We start from the raw sequence: 18,657 nt of genomic DNA on the forward strand, positions 1-18,657 counted from the left end.
TACAAGTTAATTTTTCGTTAGAGTAAAATTACATAAATTATTATCGACCGATGGATCATTGTATGTATCCAATTTACCTATCTTTTATGAAGAAGTATGGTTAATTGGTAATTTCTTTTGATTTATTACATGGAATTTGATGTTATACTTCATATTAAAAGAATTTGATCTTTGTGAACGTATAAAGTCACTAGAGTTTTTTATGTAGAGTTATTAATAATTAAATTGTACATGATAATATAAAGTATAATATAAAAATAGAAAAGGACGAAATTCCACGTATTGACAAATGGGGAAAAATCTTACCGGTTTCTGAATGCTTCATTTATGACAATAAGGATGACGTATTTAGGCTTACATTTTATCCAAAGGTGATAACATTTACTCATTTTAATAAGAGACATATAATTCCAAGGGTGGAGATACAATAGGAAGTTTATTTGGCTAGGAAGGATAGGAAGTGATCTTGACCATTCATTAAGTTAATCAAGGGCTAAGATTAAATCAGGGAAATTGAAAAGAATAAAAGAGGCGCGTGAGTTTGTTCAAGGGCATTCTAGTCAATCCAAGCCAATAGTTTCTCTCTCCTCCAATTCCCCCCCATTTTTTAAACGTTAATAACTCTTTCATACGACATTATTTTTTTATAAAAATTGCACCAAAAAAATGAGCGTTTTTTTTCTTTAAAACGAGTATACTATTGCTATATTTTAAAAAAAAAAATTAAAACCCAGTTGCGTAAAACGCAATAGAAAAACCACCAGTTACGTAAAACGCAATGAAAAAAAAAACCTAAAAAATGACATTTTTCTAAAACGCAATGCACCAAAAACACAAAGAAATGACTTATTTGTAAAACGCAATGGCCAGAAAACACACAGAAATGTCTTATTTGTAAAACGCAATGGCCAGAAAACACATAAAAATGTGTTCTACCTAAAACGCAATGCACCAAAAACACAAAGAAATGACTTATTTGTAAAACGCAATGGCCAGAAAACACACAGAAATGTCTTATTTGTAAAACGCAATGGCCAGAAAACACATAAAATGTGTTTTACCTAAAACGCAATGCACCAAAAACACAAAGAAATGTCTTATATGTAAAACGCAATGGCCAGAAAACACTTAAAAATGACTCATTCTAAAACGCAATGGACTGAAAACACCTAAAAAATGTGTCACTGTGAACTGTCTGAATTGTCTACGAATTACTGTCTTCGAAATGAGCCAATTTATGGAAAATTAATTTTTCTGATGCGTTTTTAGTACAGCAATTTAATCGAAAAAAAAAAATTTCCTCCCTAAACTAGTTCACCACTTCAATGTCTACGTGCCGGATTTGGTGTTTTTTGGTGACTCGTTCACGGACTCGGTCGGATCGGTCAGACTCGTTCCAGGCTCAGTGTGTGTACCGAGTCATGGAGGTGAACTCAGTGAAGAGAATGAGGGTGGTGGGGTTGAGTTATGGGGGGTTTGTGGCGTATAGTTTAGCGGCGCAGTTTAAGGAAATGGTGGAGAGGGTGGTGATATGTTGCGCCGGGGTGTGTTTGGAGGAGAAGGATTTGGAGGATGGGTTGTTTCCGGTGAAGAGTTTGGAGGAGGCGGCGGAGATATTGCTCCCGCAAACGCCGGAGAAGATGAAGGAATTGATGCGGTTTACGTTTGTCAAGCCGCCCGTGAAGACTCCGAATTGTATACTTGTAGACTTCATACAGGTAATACTGGTAATTTGACCAATGACACGTAAATTAAGAGAATCCCAATGTAACGGAGAACTAACGTCGTTTGTTCCGTTTCAAAATGCTAGTTAGATACAAGTTAATTTTTCGTTAGAGTAAAATTACATAAATTATTATCGACCGATGGATCATTGTATGTATCCAATTTACCTATCTTTTATGAAGAAGTATGGTTAATTGGTAATTTCTTTTGATTTATTACATGGAATTTGATGTTATACTTCATATTAAAAGAATTTGATCTTTGTGAACGTATAAAGTCACTAGAGTTTTTTTATGTAGAGTTATTAATAATTAAATTGTACATGATAATATAAAGTATAATATAAAAATAGAAAAGGACGAAATTCCACGTATTGACAAATGGGGAAAAATCTTACCGGTTTCTGAATGCTTCATTTATGACAATAAGGATGACGTATTTAGGCTTACATTTTATCCAAAGGTGATAACATTTACTCATTTTAATAAGAGACATATAATTCCAAGGGTGGAGATACAATAGGAAGTTTATTTGGCTAGGAAGGATAGGAAGTGATCTTGACCATTCATTAAGTTAATCAAGGGCTAAGATTAAATCAGGGAAATTGAAAAGAATAAAAGAGGCGCGTGAGTTTGTTCAAGGGCATTCTAGTCAATCCAAGCCAATAGTTTCTCTCTCCTCCAATTCCCCCCCATTTTTTAAACGTTAATAACTCTTTCATACGACATTATTTTTTTATAAAAATTGCACCAAAAAAATGAGCGTTTTTTTTCTTTAAAACGAGTATACTATTGCTATATTTTAAAAAAAAAAATTAAAACCCAGTTGCGTAAAACGCAATAGAAAAACCACCAGTTACGTAAAACGCAATGAAAAAAAAAACCTAAAAAATGACATTTTTCTAAAACGCAATGCACCAAAAACACAAAGAAATGACTTATTTGTAAAACGCAATGGCCAGAAAACACACAGAAATGTCTTATTTGTAAAACGCAATGGCCAGAAAACACATAAAAATGTGTTCTACCTAAAACGCAATGCACCAAAAACACAAGAAATGACTTATTTGTAAAACGCAATGGCCAGAAAACACACAGAAATGTCTTATTTGTAAAACGCAATGGCCAGAAAACACATAAAATGTGTTTTACCTAAAACGCAATGCACCAAAAACACAAAGAAATGTCTTATATGTAAACGCAATGGCCAGAAAACACTTAAAAATGACTCATTCTAAAACGCAATGGACTGAAAACACCTAAAAAATGTGTCACTGTGAACTGTCTGAATTGTCTACGAATTACTGTCTTCGAAATGAGCCAATTTATGGAAAATTAATTTTTCTGATGCGTTTTTAGTACAGCAATTTAATCGAAAAAAAAAAAATTTCCTCCCTAAACTAGTTCACCACTTCAATGTCTACGTGCCGGATTTGGTGTTTTTTGGTGACTCGTTCACGACTCGGTCGGATCGGTCAGACTCGTTCCAGGCTCAGTGTGTGTACCGAGTCATGGAGGTGAACTCAGTGAAGAGAATGAGGGTGGTGGGGTTGAGTTATGGGGGGTTTGTGGCGTATAGTTTAGCGGCGCAGTTTAAGGAAATGGTGGAGAGGTGGTGATATGTTGCGCCGGGGTGTGTTTGGAGGAGAAGGATTTGGAGGATGGGTTGTTTCCGGTGAAGAGTTTGGAGGAGGCGGCGGAGATATTGCTCCCGCAAACGCCGGAGAAGATGAAGGAATTGATGCGGTTTACGTTTGTCAAGCCGCCCGTGAAGACTCCGAATTGTATACTTGTAGACTTCATACAGGTAATACTGGTAATTTGACCAATGACACGTAAATTAAGAGAATCCCAATGTAACGGAGAACTAACGTCGTTTGTTCCGTTTCAAAATGCTAGTTAGATACAAGTTAATTTTTCGTTAGAGTAAAATTACATAAATTATTATCGACCGATGGATCATTGTATGTATCCAATTTACCTATCTTTTATGAAGAAGTATGGTTAATTGGTAATTTCTTTTGATTTATTACATGGAATTTGATGTTATACTTCATATTAAAAGAATTTGATCTTTGTGAACGTATAAAGTCACTAGAGTTTTTTTATGTAGAGTTATTAATAATTAAATTGTACATGATAATATAAAGTATAATATAAAAATAGAAAAGGACGAAATTCCACGTATTGACAAATGGGGAAAAATCTTACCGGTTTCTGAATGCTTCATTTATGACAATAAGGATGACGTATTTAGGCTTACATTTTATCCAAAGGTGATAACATTTACTCATTTTAATAAGAGACATATAATTCCAAGGGTGGAGATACAATAGGAAGTTTATTTGGCTAGGAAGGATAGGAAGTGATCTTGACCATTCATTAAGTTAATCAAGGGCTAAGATTAAATCAGGGAAATTGAAAAGAATAAAAGAGGCGCGTGAGTTTGTTCAAGGGCATTCTAGTCAATCCAAGCCAATAGTTTCTCTCTCCTCCAATTCCCCCCCATTTTTTAAACGTTAATAACTCTTTCATACGACATTATTTTTTTATAAAAATTGCACCAAAAAAATGAGCGTTTTTTTTCTTTAAAACGAGTATACTATTGCTATATTTTAAAAAAAAAATTAAAACCCAGTTGCGTAAAACGCAATAGAAAAACCACCAGTTACGTAAAACGCAATGAAAAAAAAAACCTAAAAAATGACATTTTTCTAAAACGCAATGCACCAAAAACACAAAGAAATGACTTATTTGTAAAACGCAATGGCCAGAAAACACACAGAAATGTCTTATTTGTAAAACGCAATGGCCAGAAAACACATAAAAATGTGTTCTACCTAAAACGCAATGCACCAAAAACACAAAGAAATGACTTATTTGTAAAACGCAATGGCCAGAAAACACACAGAAATGTCTTATTTGTAAAACGCAATGGCCAGAAAACACATAAAAATGTGTTTTACCTAAAACGCAATGCACCAAAAACACAAAGAAATGTCTTATATGTAAAACGCAATGGCCAGAAAACACTTAAAAATGACTCATTCTAAAACGCAATGGACTGAAAACACCTAAAAAATGTGTCACTGTGAACTGTCTGAATTGTCTACGAATTACTGTCTTCGAAATGAGCCAATTTATGGAAAATTAATTTTTCTGATGCGTTTTTAGTACAGCAATTTAATCGAAAAAAAAAAAATTTCCTCCCTAAACTAGTTCACCACTTCAATGTCTACGTGCCGGATTTGGTGTTTTTTGGTGACTCGTTCACGACTCGGTCGGATCGGTCAGACTCGTTCCAGGCTCAGTGTGTGTACCGAGTCATGGAGGTGAACTCAGTGAAGAGAATGAGGGTGGTGGGGTTGAGTTATGGGGGTTTGTGGCGTATAGTTTAGCGGCGCAGTTTAAGGAAATGGTGGAGAGGGTGGTGATATGTTGCGCCGGGGTGTGTTTGGAGGAGAAGGATTTGGAGGATGGGTTGTTTCCGGTGAAGAGTTTGGAGGAGGCGGCGGAGATATTGCTCCCGCAAACGCCGGAGAAGATGAAGGAATTGATGCGGTTTACGTTTGTCAAGCCGCCCGTGAAGACTCCGAATTGTATACTTGTAGACTTCATACAGGTAATACTGGTAATTTGACCAATGACACGTAAATTAAGAGAATCCCAATGTAACGGAGAACTAACGTCGTTTGTTCCGTTTCAAAATGCTAGTTAGATACAAGTTAATTTTTCGTTAGAGTAAAATTACATAAATTATTATCGACCGATGGATCATTGTATGTATCCAATTTACCTATCTTTTATGAAGAAGTATGGTTAATTGGTAATTTCTTTTGATTTATTACATGGAATTTGATGTTATACTTCATATTAAAAGAATTTGATCTTTGTGAACGTATAAAGTCACTAGAGTTTTTTTATGTAGAGTTATTAATAATTAAATTGTACATGATAATATAAAGTATAATATAAAAATAGAAAAGGACGAAATTCCACGTATTGACAAATGGGGAAAAATCTTACCGGTTTCTGAATGCTTCATTTATGACAATAAGGATGACGTATTTAGGCTTACATTTTATCCAAAGGTGATAACATTTACTCATTTTAATAAGAGACATATAATTCCAAGGGTGGAGATACAATAGGAAGTTTATTTGGCTAGGAAGGATAGGAAGTGATCTTGACCATTCATTAAGTTAATCAAGGGCTAAGATTAAATCAGGGAAATTGAAAAGAATAAAAGAGGCGCGTGAGTTTGTTCAAGGGCATTCTAGTCAATCCAAGCCAATAGTTTCTCTCTCCTCCAATTCCCCCCCATTTTTTAAACGTTAATAACTCTTTCATACGACATTATTTTTTTATAAAAATTGCACCAAAAAAATGAGCGTTTTTTTTCTTTAAAAACGAGTATACTATTGCTATATTTTAAAAAAAAAATTAAACCCAGTTGCGTAAAACGCAATAGAAAAACCACCAGTTACGTAAAACGCAATGAAAAAAAAAACCTAAAAAATGACATTTTTCTAAAACGCAATGCACCAAAAACACAAAGAAATGACTTATTTGTAAAACGCAATGGCCAGAAAACACACAGAAATGTCTTATTTGTAAAACGCAATGGCCAGAAAACACATAAAAATGTGTTCTACCTAAAACGCAATGCACCAAAAACACAAAGAAATGACTTATTTGTAAAACGCAATGGCCAGAAAACACACAGAAATGTCTTATTTGTAAAACGCAATGGCCAGAAAACACATAAAAATGTGTTTTACCTAAAACGCAATGCACCAAAAACACAAAGAAATGTCTTATATGTAAAACGCAATGGCCAGAAAACACTTAAAAATGACTCATTCTAAAACGCAATGGACTGAAAACACCTAAAAAATGTGTCACTGTGAACTGTCTGAATTGTCTACGAATTACTGTCTTCGAAATGAGCCAATTTATGGAAAATTAATTTTTCTGATGCGTTTTTAGTACAGCAATTTAATCGAAAAAAAAAAAATTTCCTCCCTAAACTAGTTCACCACTTCAATGTCTACGTGCCGGATTTGGTGTTTTTTGGTGACTCGTTCACGACTCGGTCGGATCGGTCAGACTCGTTCCAGGCTCAGTGTGTGTACCGAGTCATGGAGGTGAACTCAGTGAAGAGAATGAGGGTGGTGGGGTTGAGTTATGGGGGGTTTGTGGCGTATAGTTTAGCGGCGCAGTTTAAGGAAATGGTGGAGAGGGTGGTGATATGTTGCGCCGGGGTGTGTTTGGAGGAGAAGGATTTGGAGGATGGGTTGTTTCCGGTGAAGAGTTTGGAGGAGGCGGCGGAGATATTGCTCCCGCAAACGCCGGAGAAGATGAAGGAATTGATGCGGTTTACGTTTGTCAAGCCGCCCGTGAAGACTCCGAATTGTATACTTGTAGACTTCATACAGGTAATACTGGTAATTTGACCAATGACACGTAAATTAAGAGAATCCCAATGTAACGGAGAACTAACGTCGTTTGTTCCGTTTCAAAATGCTAGTTAGATACAAGTTAATTTTTCGTTAGAGTAAAATTACATAAATTATTATCGACCGATGGATCATTGTATGTATCCAATTTACCTATCTTTTATGAAGAAGTATGGTTAATTGGTAATTTCTTTTGATTTATTACATGGAATTTGATGTTATACTTCATATTAAAAGAATTTGATCTTTGTGAACGTATAAAGTCACTAGAGTTTTTTTATGTAGAGTTATTAATAATTAAATTGTACATGATAATATAAAGTATAATATAAAAATAGAAAAGGACGAAATTCCACGTATTGACAAATGGGGAAAAATCTTACCGGTTTCTGAATGCTTCATTTATGACAATAAGGATGACGTATTTAGGCTTACATTTTATCCAAAGGTGATAACATTTACTCATTTTAATAAGAGACATATAATTCCAAGGGTGGAGATACAATAGGAAGTTTATTTGGCTAGGAAGGATAGGAAGTGATCTTGACCATTCATTAAGTTAATCAAGGGCTAAGATTAAATCAGGGAAATTGAAAAGAATAAAAGAGGCGCGTGAGTTTGTTCAAGGGCATTCTAGTCAATCCAAGCCAATAGTTTCTCTCTCCTCCAATTCCCCCCCATTTTTTAAACGTTAATAACTCTTTCATACGACATTATTTTTTTATAAAAATTGCACCAAAAAAATGAGCGTTTTTTTTCTTTTAAAACGAGTATACTATTGCTATATTTTAAAAAAAAAATTAAAACCCAGTTGCGTAAAACGCAATAGAAAAACCACCAGTTACGTAAAACGCAATGAAAAAAAAAACCTAAAAAATGACATTTTTCTAAAACGCAATGCACCAAAAACACAAAGAAATGACTTATTTGTAAAACGCAATGGCCAGAAAACACACAGAAATGTCTTATTTGTAAAACGCAATGGCCAGAAAACACATAAAAATGTGTTCTACCTAAAACGCAATGCACCAAAAACACAAAGAAATGACTTATTTGTAAAACGCAATGGCCAGAAAACACACAGAAATGTCTTATTTGTAAAACGCAATGGCCAGAAAACACATAAAAATGTGTTTTACCTAAAACGCAATGCACCAAAAACACAAAGAAATGTCTTATATGTAAAACGCAATGGCCAGAAAACACTTAAAAATGACTCATTCTAAAACGCAATGGACTGAAAACACCTAAAAAATGTGTCACTGTGAACTGTCTGAATTGTCTACGAATTACTGTCTTCGAAATGAGCCAATTTATGGAAAATTAATTTTTCTGATGCGTTTTTAGTACAGCAATTTAATCGAAAAAAAAAAAATTTCCTCCCTAAACTAGTTCACCACTTCAATGTCTACGTGCCGGATTTGGTGTTTTTTGGTGACTCGTTCACGACTCGGTCGGATCGGTCAGACTCGTTCCAGGCTCAGTGTGTGTACCGAGTCATGGAGGTGAACTCAGTGAAGAGAATGAGGGTGGTGGGGTTGAGTTATGGGGGGTTTGTGGCGTATAGTTTAGCGGCGCAGTTTAAGGAAATGGTGGAGAGGGTGGTGATATGTTGCGCCGGGGTGTGTTTGGAGGAGAAGGATTTGGAGGATGGGTTGTTTCCGGTGAAGAGTTTGGAGGAGGCGGCGGAGATATTGCTCCCGCAAACGCCGGAGAAGATGAAGGAATTGATGCGGTTTACGTTTGTCAAGCCGCCCGTGAAGACTCCGAATTGTATACTTGTAGACTTCATACAGGTAATACTGGTAATTTGACCAATGACACGTAAATTAAGAGAATCCCAATGTAACGGAGAACTAACGTCGTTTGTTCCGTTTCAAAATGCTAGTTAGATACAAGTTAATTTTTCGTTAGAGTAAAATTACATAAATTATTATCGACCGATGGATCATTGTATGTATCCAATTTACCTATCTTTTATGAAGAAGTATGGTTAATTGGTAATTTCTTTTGATTTATTACATGGAATTTGATGTTATACTTCATATTAAAAGAATTTGATCTTTGTGAACGTATAAAGTCACTAGAGTTTTTTTATGTAGAGTTATTAATAATTAAATTGTACATGATAATATAAAGTATAATATAAAAATAGAAAAGGACGAAATTCCACGTATTGACAAATGGGGAAAAATCTTACCGGTTTCTGAATGCTTCATTTATGACAATAAGGATGACGTATTTAGGCTTACATTTTATCCAAAGGTGATAACATTTACTCATTTAATAAGAGACATATAATTCCAAGGGTGGAGATACAATAGGAAGTTTATTTGGCTAGGAAGGATAGGAAGTGATCTTGACCATTCATTAAGTTAATCAAGGGCTAAGATTAAATCAGGGAAATTGAAAAGAATAAAAGAGGCGCGTGAGTTTGTTCAAGGGCATTCTAGTCAATCCAAGCCAATAGTTTCTCTCTCCTCCAATTCCCCCCCATTTTTTAAACGTTAATAACTCTTTCATACGACATTATTTTTTTATAAAAATTGCACCAAAAAATGAGCGTTTTTTTTCTTTAAAACGAGTATACTATTGCTATATTTTAAAAAAAAAATTAAAACCCAGTTGCGTAAAACGCAATAGAAAAACCACCAGTTACGTAAAACGCAATGAAAAAAAAAACCTAAAAAATGACATTTTTCTAAAACGCAATGCACCAAAAACACAAAGAAATGACTTATTTGTAAAACGCAATGGCCAGAAAACACACAGAAATGTCTTATTTGTAAAACGCAATGGCCAGAAAACACATAAAAATGTGTTCTACCTAAAACGCAATGCACCAAAAACACAAAGAAATGACTTATTTGTAAAACGCAATGGCCAGAAAACACACAGAAATGTCTTATTTGTAAAACGCAATGGCCAGAAAACACATAAAAATGTGTTTTACCTAAAACGCAATGCACCAAAAACACAAAGAAATGTCTTATATGTAAAACGCAATGGCCAGAAAACACTTAAAAATGACTCATTCTAAAACGCAATGGACTGAAAACACCTAAAAAATGTGTCACTGTGAACTGTCTGAATTGTCTACGAATTACTGTCTTCGAAATGAGCCAATTTATGGAAAATTAATTTTTCTGATGCGTTTTTAGTACAGCAATTTAATCGAAAAAAAAAAAATTTCCTCCCTAAACTAGTTCACCACTTCAATGTCTACGTGCCGGATTTGGTGTTTTTTGGTGACTCGTTCACGACTCGGTCGGATCGGTCAGACTCGTTCCAGGCTCAGTGTGTGTACCGAGTCATGGAGGTGAACTCAGTGAAGAGAATGAGGGTGGTGGGGTTGAGTTATGGGGGGTTTGTGGCGTATAGTTTAGCGGCGCAGTTTAAGGAAATGGTGGAGAGGGTGGTGATATGTTGCGCCGGGGTGTGTTTGGAGGAGAAGGATTTGGAGGATGGGTTGTTTCCGGTGAAGAGTTTGGAGGAGGCGGCGGAGATATTGCTCCCGCAAACGCCGGAGAAGATGAAGGAATTGATGCGGTTTACGTTTGTCAAGCCGCCCGTGAAGACTCCGAATTGTATACTTGTAGACTTCATACAGGTAATACTGGTAATTTGACCAATGACACGTAAATTAAGAGAATCCCAATGTAACGGAGAACTAACGTCGTTTGTTCCGTTTCAAAATGCTAGTTAGATACAAGTTAATTTTTCGTTAGAGTAAAATTACATAAATTATTATCGACCGATGGATCATTGTATGTATCCAATTTACCTATCTTTTATGAAGAAGTATGGTTAATTGGTAATTTCTTTTGATTTATTACATGGAATTTGATGTTATACTTCATATTAAAAGAATTTGATCTTTGTGAACGTATAAAGTCACTAGAGTTTTTTTATGTAGAGTTATTAATAATTAAATTGTACATGATAATATAAAGTATAATATAAAAATAGAAAAGGACGAAATTCCACGTATTGACAAATGGGGAAAAATCTTACCGGTTTCTGAATGCTTCATTTATGACAATAAGGATGACGTATTTAGGCTTACATTTTATCCAAAGGTGATAACATTTACTCATTTTAATAAGAGACATATAATTCCAAGGGTGGAGATACAATAGGAAGTTTATTTTGGCTAGGAAGGATAGGAAGTGATCTTGACCATTCATTAAGTTAATCAAGGGCTAAGATTAAATCAGGGAAATGAAAAGAATAAAAGAGGCGCGTGAGTTTGTTCAAGGGCATTCTAGTCAATCCAAGCCAATAGTTTCTCTCTCCTCCAATTCCCCCCATTTTTTAAACGTTAATAACTCTTTCATACGACATTATTTTTTTATAAAAATTGCACCAAAAAAATGAGCGTTTTTTTTCTTTAAAACGAGTATACTATTGCTATATTTTAAAAAAAAAAATTAAAACCCAGTTGCGTAAAACGCAATAGAAAAACCACCAGTTACGTAAAACGCAATGAAAAAAAAAACCTAAAAAATGACATTTTTCTAAAACGCAATGCACCAAAAACACAAAGAAATGACTTATTTGTAAAACGCAATGGCCAGAAAACACACAGAAATGTCTTATTTGTAAAACGCAATGGCCAGAAAACACATAAAAATGTGTTCTACCTAAAACGCAATGCACCAAAAACACAAAGAAATGACTTATTTGTAAAACGCAATGGCCAGAAAACACACAGAAATGTCTTATTTGTAAAACGCAATGGCCAGAAAACACATAAAAATGTGTTTTACCTAAAACGCAATGCACCAAAAACACAAAGAAATGTCTTATATGTAAAACGCAATGGCCAGAAAACACTTAAAAATGACTCATTCTAAAACGCAATGGACTGAAAACACCTAAAAAATGTGTCACTGTGAACTGTCTGAATTGTCTACGAATTACTGTCTTCGAAATGAGCCAATTTATGGAAAATTAATTTTTCTGATGCGTTTTTAGTACAGCAATTTAATCGAAAAAAAAAAAATTTCCTCCCTAAACTAGTTCACCACTTCAATGTCTACGTGCCGGATTTGGTGTTTTTTGGTGACTCGTTCACGACTCGGTCGGATCGGTCAGACTCGTTCCAGGCTCAGTGTGTGTACCGAGTCATGGAGGTGAACTCAGTGAAGAGAATGAGGGTGGTGGGGTTGAGTTATGGGGGGTTTGTGGCGTATAGTTTAGCGGCGCAGTTTAAGGAAATGGTGGAGAGGGTGGTGATATGTTGCGCCGGGGTGTGTTTGGAGGAGAAGGATTTGGAGGATGGGTTGTTTCCGGTGAAGAGTTTGGAGGAGGCGGCGGAGATATTGCTCCCGCAAACGCCGGAGAAGATGAAGGAATTGATGCGGTTTACGTTTGTCAAGCCGCCCGTGAAGACTCCGAATTGTATACTTGTAGACTTCATACAGGTAATACTGGTAATTTGACCAATGACACGTAATTAAGAGAATCCCAATGTAACGGAGAACTAACGTCGTTTGTTCCGTTTCAAAATGCTAGTTAGATACAAGTTAATTTTTCGTTAGAGTAAAATTACATAAATTATTATCGACCGATGGATCATTGTATGTATCCAATTTACCTATCTTTTATGAAGAAGTATGGTTAATTGGTAATTTCTTTTGATTTATTACATGGAATTTGATGTTATACTTCATATTAAAAGAATTTGATCTTTGTGAACGTATAAAGTCACTAGAGTTTTTTTATGTAGAGTTATTAATAATTAAATTGTACATGATAATATAAAGTATAATATAAAAATAGAAAAGGACGAAATTCCACGTATTGACAAATGGGGAAAAATCTTACCGGTTTCTGAATGCTTCATTTATGACAATAAGGATGACGTATTTAGGCTTACATTTTATCCAAAGGTGATAACATTTACTCATTTTAATAAGAGACATATAATTCCAAGGGTGGAGATACAATAGGAAGTTTATTTGGCTAGGAAGGATAGGAAGTGATCTTGACCATTCATTAGTTAATCAAGGGCTAAGATTAAATCAGGGAAATTGAAAAGAATAAAGAGGCGCGTGAGTTTGTTCAAGGGCATTCTAGTCAATCCAAGCCAATAGTTTCTCTCTCCTCCAATTCCCCCCCATTTTTTTAAACGTTAATAACTCTTTCATACGACATTATTTTTTTATAAAAATTGCCACCAAAAAAATGAGCGTTTTTTTTTCTTTAAAACGAGTATACTATTGCTATATTTTAAAAAAAAAATTAAAACCCAGTTGCGTAAAACGCAATAGAAAAACCACCAGTTACGTAAAACGCAATGAAAAAAAAAACCTAAAAAATGAACATTTTTCTAAAACGCAATGCACCAAAAACACAAGAAATGACTTATTTGTAAAACGCAATGGCCAGAAAACACACAGAAATGTCTTATTTGTAAAACGCAATGGCCAGAAAACACATAAAAATGTGTTCTACCTAAAACGCAATGCACCAAAAACACAAAGAAATGACTTATTTGTAAAACGCAATGGCCAGAAAACACACAGAAATGTCTTATTTGTAAAACGCAATGGCCAGAAAACACATAAAAATGTGTTTTACCTAAAACGCAATGCACCAAAAACACAAAGAAATGTCTTATATGTAAAACGCAATGGCCAGAAAACACTTAAAAATGACTCATTCTAAAACGCAATGGACTGAAAACACCTAAAAAATGTGTCACTGTGAACTGTCTGAATTGTCTACGAATTACTGTCTTCGAAATGAGCCAATTTATGGAAAATTAATTTTTCTGATGCGTTTTTAGTACAGCAATTTAATCGAAAAAAAAAAATTTCCTCCCTAAACTAGTTCACCACTTCAATGTCTACGTGCCGGATTTGGTGTTTTTTGGTGACTCGTTCACGACTCGGTCGGATCCGGTCAGACTCGTTCCAGGCTCAGTGTGTGTACCGAGTCATGGAGGTGAACTCAGTGAAGAGAATGAGGGTGGTGGGGTTGAGTTATGGGGGTTTTGTGGCGTATAGTTTAGCGGCGCAGTTTAAGGAAATGGTGGAGAGGGTGGTGATATGTTGCGCCGGGGTGTGTTTGGAGGAGAAGGATTTGGAGGATGGGTTGTTTCCGGTGAAGAGTTTGGAGGAGGCGGCGGAGATATTGCTCCCGCAAACGCCGGAGAAGATGAAGGAATTGATGCGGTTTACGTTTGTCAAGCCGCCCGTGAAGACTCCGAATTGTATACTTGTAGACTTCATACAGGTAATACTGGTAATTTGACCAATGACACGTAAATTAAGAGAATCCCAATGTAACGGAGAACTAACGTCGTTTGTTCCGTTTCAAAATGCTAGTTAGATACAAGTTAATTTTCGTTAGAGTAAAATTACATAAATTATTATCGACCGATGGATCATTGTATGTATCCAATTTACCTATCTTTTATGAAGAAGTATGGTTAATTGGTAATTTCTTTTGATTTATTACATGGAATTTGATGTTATAACTTCATATTAAAAGAATTTGATCTTTGTGAACGTATAAAGTCACTAGAGTTTTTTATGTAGAGTTATTAATAATTAAATTGTACATGATAATATAAAGTATAATATAAAAATAGAAAAGGACGAAATTCCACGTATTGACAAATGGGGAAAAATCTTACCGGTTTCTGATGCTTCATTTATGACAATAAGGATGACGTATTTAGGCTTACATTTTATCCAAAGGTGATAACATTTACTCATTTTAATAAGAGACATATAATTCCAAGGTGGAGATACAATAGGAAGTTTATTTGGCTAGGAAGGATAGGAAGTGATCTTGACCATTCATTTAAGTTAATCAAGGGCTAAGATTAAATCAGGGAAATTGAAAAGAATAAAAGAGGCGCGTGAGTTTGTTCAAGGGCATTCTAGTCAATCCAAGCCAATAGTTTCTCTCTCCTCCAATTCCCCCCATTTTTTAAACGTTAATAACTCTTTCATACGACATTATTTTTTTATAACAAATTGCACCAAAAAATGAGCGTTTTTTTTCTTTAAAACGAGTATACTATTGCTATATTTTAAAAAAAAAAATTAAAACCCAGTTGCGTAAAACGCAATAGAAAAACCACCAGTTACGTAAAACGCAATGAAAAAAAAACCTAAAAAATGACATTTTTCTAAAACGCAATGCCACCAAAAACACAAAGAAATGACTTATTTGTAAAACGCAATGGCCAGAAAACACACAGAAATGTCTTATTTGTAAAACGCAATGGCCAGAAAACACATAAAATGTGTTCTACCTAAAACGCAATGCACCAAAACACAAAGAAATGACTTATTTGTAAAACGCAATGGCCAGAAACACACAGAAATGTCTTATTTGTAAAACGCAATGGCCAGAAAAACACATAAAAATGTGTTTTACCTAAAACGCAATGCACCAAAACACAAAGAAATGTCTTATATGTAAACGCAATGGCCAGAAACACTAAAAATGACTCATTCTAAAACGCAATGGACTGAAAACACCTAAAAAATGTGTCACTGTGAACTGTCTGAATTGTCTACGAATTACTGTCTTCGAAATGAGCCAATTTATGGAAAATTAATTTTTCTGATGCGTTTTTAGTACAGCAATTTAATCGAAAAAAAAAAATTTCCTCCCTAAACTAGTTCACCACTTCAATGTCTACGTGCCGGATTTGGTGTTTTTTGGTGACTCGTTCACGACTCGTGCGGATCGGTCAGACTCGTTCCAGGCTCAGTGTGTGTACCGAGTCATGGAGTGAACTCAGTGAAGAGAATGAGGGTGGTGGGGTTGAGTTATGGGGGGTTTGTGGCGTATAGTTTAGCGGCGCAGTTTAAGGAAATGGTGGAGAGGGTGGTGATATGTTGCGCCGGGGTGTGTTTGGAGGAGAAGGATTGGAGGATGGGTTGTTTCCGGTGAAGAGTTTGGAGGAGGCGGCGGAGATATTGCTCCGCAAACGCCGGAGAAGATGAAGGAATTGATGCGGTTTACGTTTGTCAAGCCGCCCGTGAAGACTCCGAATTGTATACTTGTAGACTTCATACAGGTAATACTGGTAATTTGACCAATGACACGTAAATTAAGAGAATCCCAATGTAACGGAGAACTAACGTCGTTTGTTCCGTTTCAAAATGCTAGTTAGATACAAGTTAATTTTTCGTTAGAGTAAAATTACATAAATTATTATCGACCGATGGATCATTGTATGTATCCAATTTACCTATCTTTTATGAAGAAGTATGGTTAATTGGTAATTTCTTTTGATTTATTACATGGAATTTGATGTTATACTTCATATTAAAAGAATTTGATCTTTGTGAACGTATAAAGTCACTAGAGTTTTTTTATGTAGAGTTATTAATAATTAAATTGTACATGATAATATAAAGTATAATATAAAAATAGAAAAGGACGAAATTCCACGTATTGACAAATGGGGAAAAATCTTACCGGTTTCTGAATGCTTCATTTATGACAATAAGGATGACGTATTTAGGCTTACATTTTATCCAAAGGTGATAACATTTACTCATTTTAATAAGAGACATATAATTCCAAGGGTGGAGATACAATAGGAAGTTTATTTGGCTAGGAAGGATAGGAAGTGATCTTGACCATTCATTAAGTTAATCAAGGGCTAAGATTAAATCAGGGAAATTGAAAAGAATAAAAGAGGCGCGTGAGTTTGTTCAAGGGCATTCTAGTCAATCCAAGCCAATAGTTTCTCTCTCCTCCAATTCCCCCCCATTTTTTAAACGTTAATAACTCTTTCATACGACATTATTTTTTTATAAAAATTGCACCAAAAAAATGAGCGTTTTTTTTCTTTAAAACGAGTATACTATTGCTATATTTTAAAAAAAAAATTAAAACCCAGTTGCGTAAAACGCAATAGAAAAACCACCAGTTACGTAAAACGCAATGAAAAAAAAAAATGCACATTTTTCAAAACGCAATGCACCAAAAACACAAAGAAATGACTTATTTGTAAAACGCAATGGCCAGAAAACACACAGAAATGTCTTATTTGTAAAACGCAATGGCCAGAAAACACATAAAAATGTGTTCTACCTAAAACGCAATGCACCAAAAACACAAAGAAATGACTTATTTGTAAAACGCAATGGCCAGAAAACACACAGAAATGTCTTATTTGTAAAACGCAATGGCCAGAAAACACATAAAAATGTGTTTTACCTAAAACGCAATGCACCAAAAACACAAAGAAATGTCTTATATGTAAAACGCAATGGCCAGAAAACACTTAAAAATGACTCATTCTAAAACGCAATGGACTGAAAACACCTAAAAAATGTGTCACTGTGAACTGTCTGAATTGTCTACGAATTACTGTCTTCGAAATGAGCCAATTTATGGAAAATTAATTTTTCTGATGCGTTTTTAGTACAGCAATTTAATCGAAAAAAAAAAAATTTCCTCCCTAAACTAGTTCACCACTTCAATGTCTACGTGCCGGATTTGGTGTTTTTTGGTGACTCGTTCACGACTCGGTCGGATCGGTCAGACTCGTTCCAGGCTCAGTGTGTGTACCGAGTCATGGAGGTGAACTCAGTGAAGAGAATGAGGGTGGTGGGGTTGAGTTATGGGGGGTTTGTGGCGTATAGTTTAGCGGCGCAGTTTAAGGAAATGGTGGAGAGGGTGGTGATATGTTGCGCCGGGGTGTGTTTGGAGGAGAAGGATTTGGAGGATGGGTTGTTTCCGGTGAAGAGTTTGGAGGAGGCGGCGGAGATATTGCTCCCGCAAACGCCGGAGAAGATGAAGGAATTGATGCGGTTTACGTTTGTCAAGCCGCCCGTGAAGACTCCGAATTGTATACTTGTAGACTTCATACAGGTAATACTGGTAATTTGACCAATGACACGTAAATTAAGAGAATCCCAATGTAACGGAGAACTAACGTCGTTTGTTCCGTTTCAAAATGCTAGTTAGATACAAGTTAATTTTTCGTTAGAGTAAAATTACATAAATTATTATCGACCGATGGATCATTGTATGTATCCAATTTACCTATCTTTTATGAAGAAGTATGGTTAATTGGTAATTTCTTTTGATTTATTACATGGAATTTGATGTTATACTTCATATTAAAAGAATTTGATCTTTGTGAACGTATAAAGTCACTAGAGTTTTTTTATGTAGAGTTATTAATAATTAAATTGTACATGATAATATAAAGTATAATATAAAAATAGAAAAGGACGAAATTCCACGTATTGACAAATGGGGAAAAATCTTACCGGTTTCTGAATGCTTCATTTATGACAATAAGGATGACGTATTTAGGCTTACATTTTATCCAAAGGTGATAACATTTACTCATTTTAATAAGAGACATATAATTCCAAGGGTGGAGATACAATAGGAAGTTTATTTGGCTAGGAAGGATAGGAAGTGATCTTGACCATTCATTAAGTTAATCAAGGGCTAAGATTAAATCAGGGAAATTGAAAAGA

General features: G+C 35.1%; 7 protein-coding genes and 2 pseudogenes across 7 annotated transcripts; all 9 read left to right on the forward strand.

Moving 5' to 3' along the window:
* Positions 1 to 50: 50 nt before the first annotated feature.
* On the forward strand, positions 51 to 1,801 carry LOC110944209 (annotated as a pseudogene).
* Positions 1,802 to 3,115: 1,314 nt separating this feature from the next.
* Positions 3,116 to 3,616, forward strand: LOC110944208 (the record flags this gene model as incomplete). The annotated part of the gene is given in 2 exon segments (XM_022185920.2): positions 3,116 to 3,335; positions 3,338 to 3,616. Coding segments are annotated over 2 exon segments (432 nt in total), but the record flags the coding sequence as incomplete, so codon positions are not given.
* A 1,314-nt stretch (positions 3,617 to 4,930) lies between these two features.
* LOC110944207 lies at positions 4,931 to 5,431 on the forward strand (the record flags this gene model as incomplete). The annotated part of the gene is given in 2 exon segments (XM_022185919.2): positions 4,931 to 5,096; positions 5,099 to 5,431. Coding segments are annotated over 2 exon segments (432 nt in total), but the record flags the coding sequence as incomplete, so codon positions are not given.
* A 1,314-nt stretch (positions 5,432 to 6,745) lies between these two features.
* On the forward strand, positions 6,746 to 7,242 carry LOC110944206 (the record flags this gene model as incomplete). Its single annotated transcript, XM_022185918.2, has 1 exon — positions 6,746 to 7,242. A coding segment is annotated over one exon (435 nt), but the record flags the coding sequence as incomplete, so codon positions are not given.
* A 1,320-nt stretch (positions 7,243 to 8,562) lies between these two features.
* On the forward strand, positions 8,563 to 9,059 carry LOC118492214 (the record flags this gene model as incomplete). The annotated part of the gene is made up of 1 exon (XM_035990077.1): positions 8,563 to 9,059. A coding segment is annotated over one exon (435 nt), but the record flags the coding sequence as incomplete, so codon positions are not given.
* A 1,317-nt stretch (positions 9,060 to 10,376) lies between these two features.
* Positions 10,377 to 10,873, forward strand: LOC110944205 (the record flags this gene model as incomplete). Its single annotated transcript, XM_022185916.2, has 1 exon — positions 10,377 to 10,873. A coding segment is annotated over one exon (435 nt), but the record flags the coding sequence as incomplete, so codon positions are not given.
* Positions 10,874 to 12,192: 1,319 nt separating this feature from the next.
* LOC118492215 lies at positions 12,193 to 12,631 on the forward strand (the record flags this gene model as incomplete). The annotated part of the gene is made up of 1 exon (XM_035990078.1): positions 12,193 to 12,631. A coding segment is annotated over one exon (435 nt), but the record flags the coding sequence as incomplete, so codon positions are not given.
* Positions 12,632 to 12,755: 124 nt separating this feature from the next.
* On the forward strand, positions 12,756 to 14,510 carry LOC118492216 (annotated as a pseudogene).
* A 3,110-nt stretch (positions 14,511 to 17,620) lies between these two features.
* LOC118492217 lies at positions 17,621 to 18,117 on the forward strand (the record flags this gene model as incomplete). The annotated part of the gene is made up of 1 exon (XM_035990079.1): positions 17,621 to 18,117. A coding segment is annotated over one exon (435 nt), but the record flags the coding sequence as incomplete, so codon positions are not given.
* Between the last annotated feature and the right edge of the window lie 540 nt (positions 18,118 to 18,657).

The sequence above is a fragment of the Helianthus annuus genome, chromosome 5 (assembly GCF_002127325.2).
Source record: "Helianthus annuus cultivar XRQ/B chromosome 5, HanXRQr2.0-SUNRISE, whole genome shotgun sequence".
Lineage (NCBI taxonomy): Eukaryota > Viridiplantae > Streptophyta > Magnoliopsida > Asterales > Asteraceae > Helianthus > Helianthus annuus.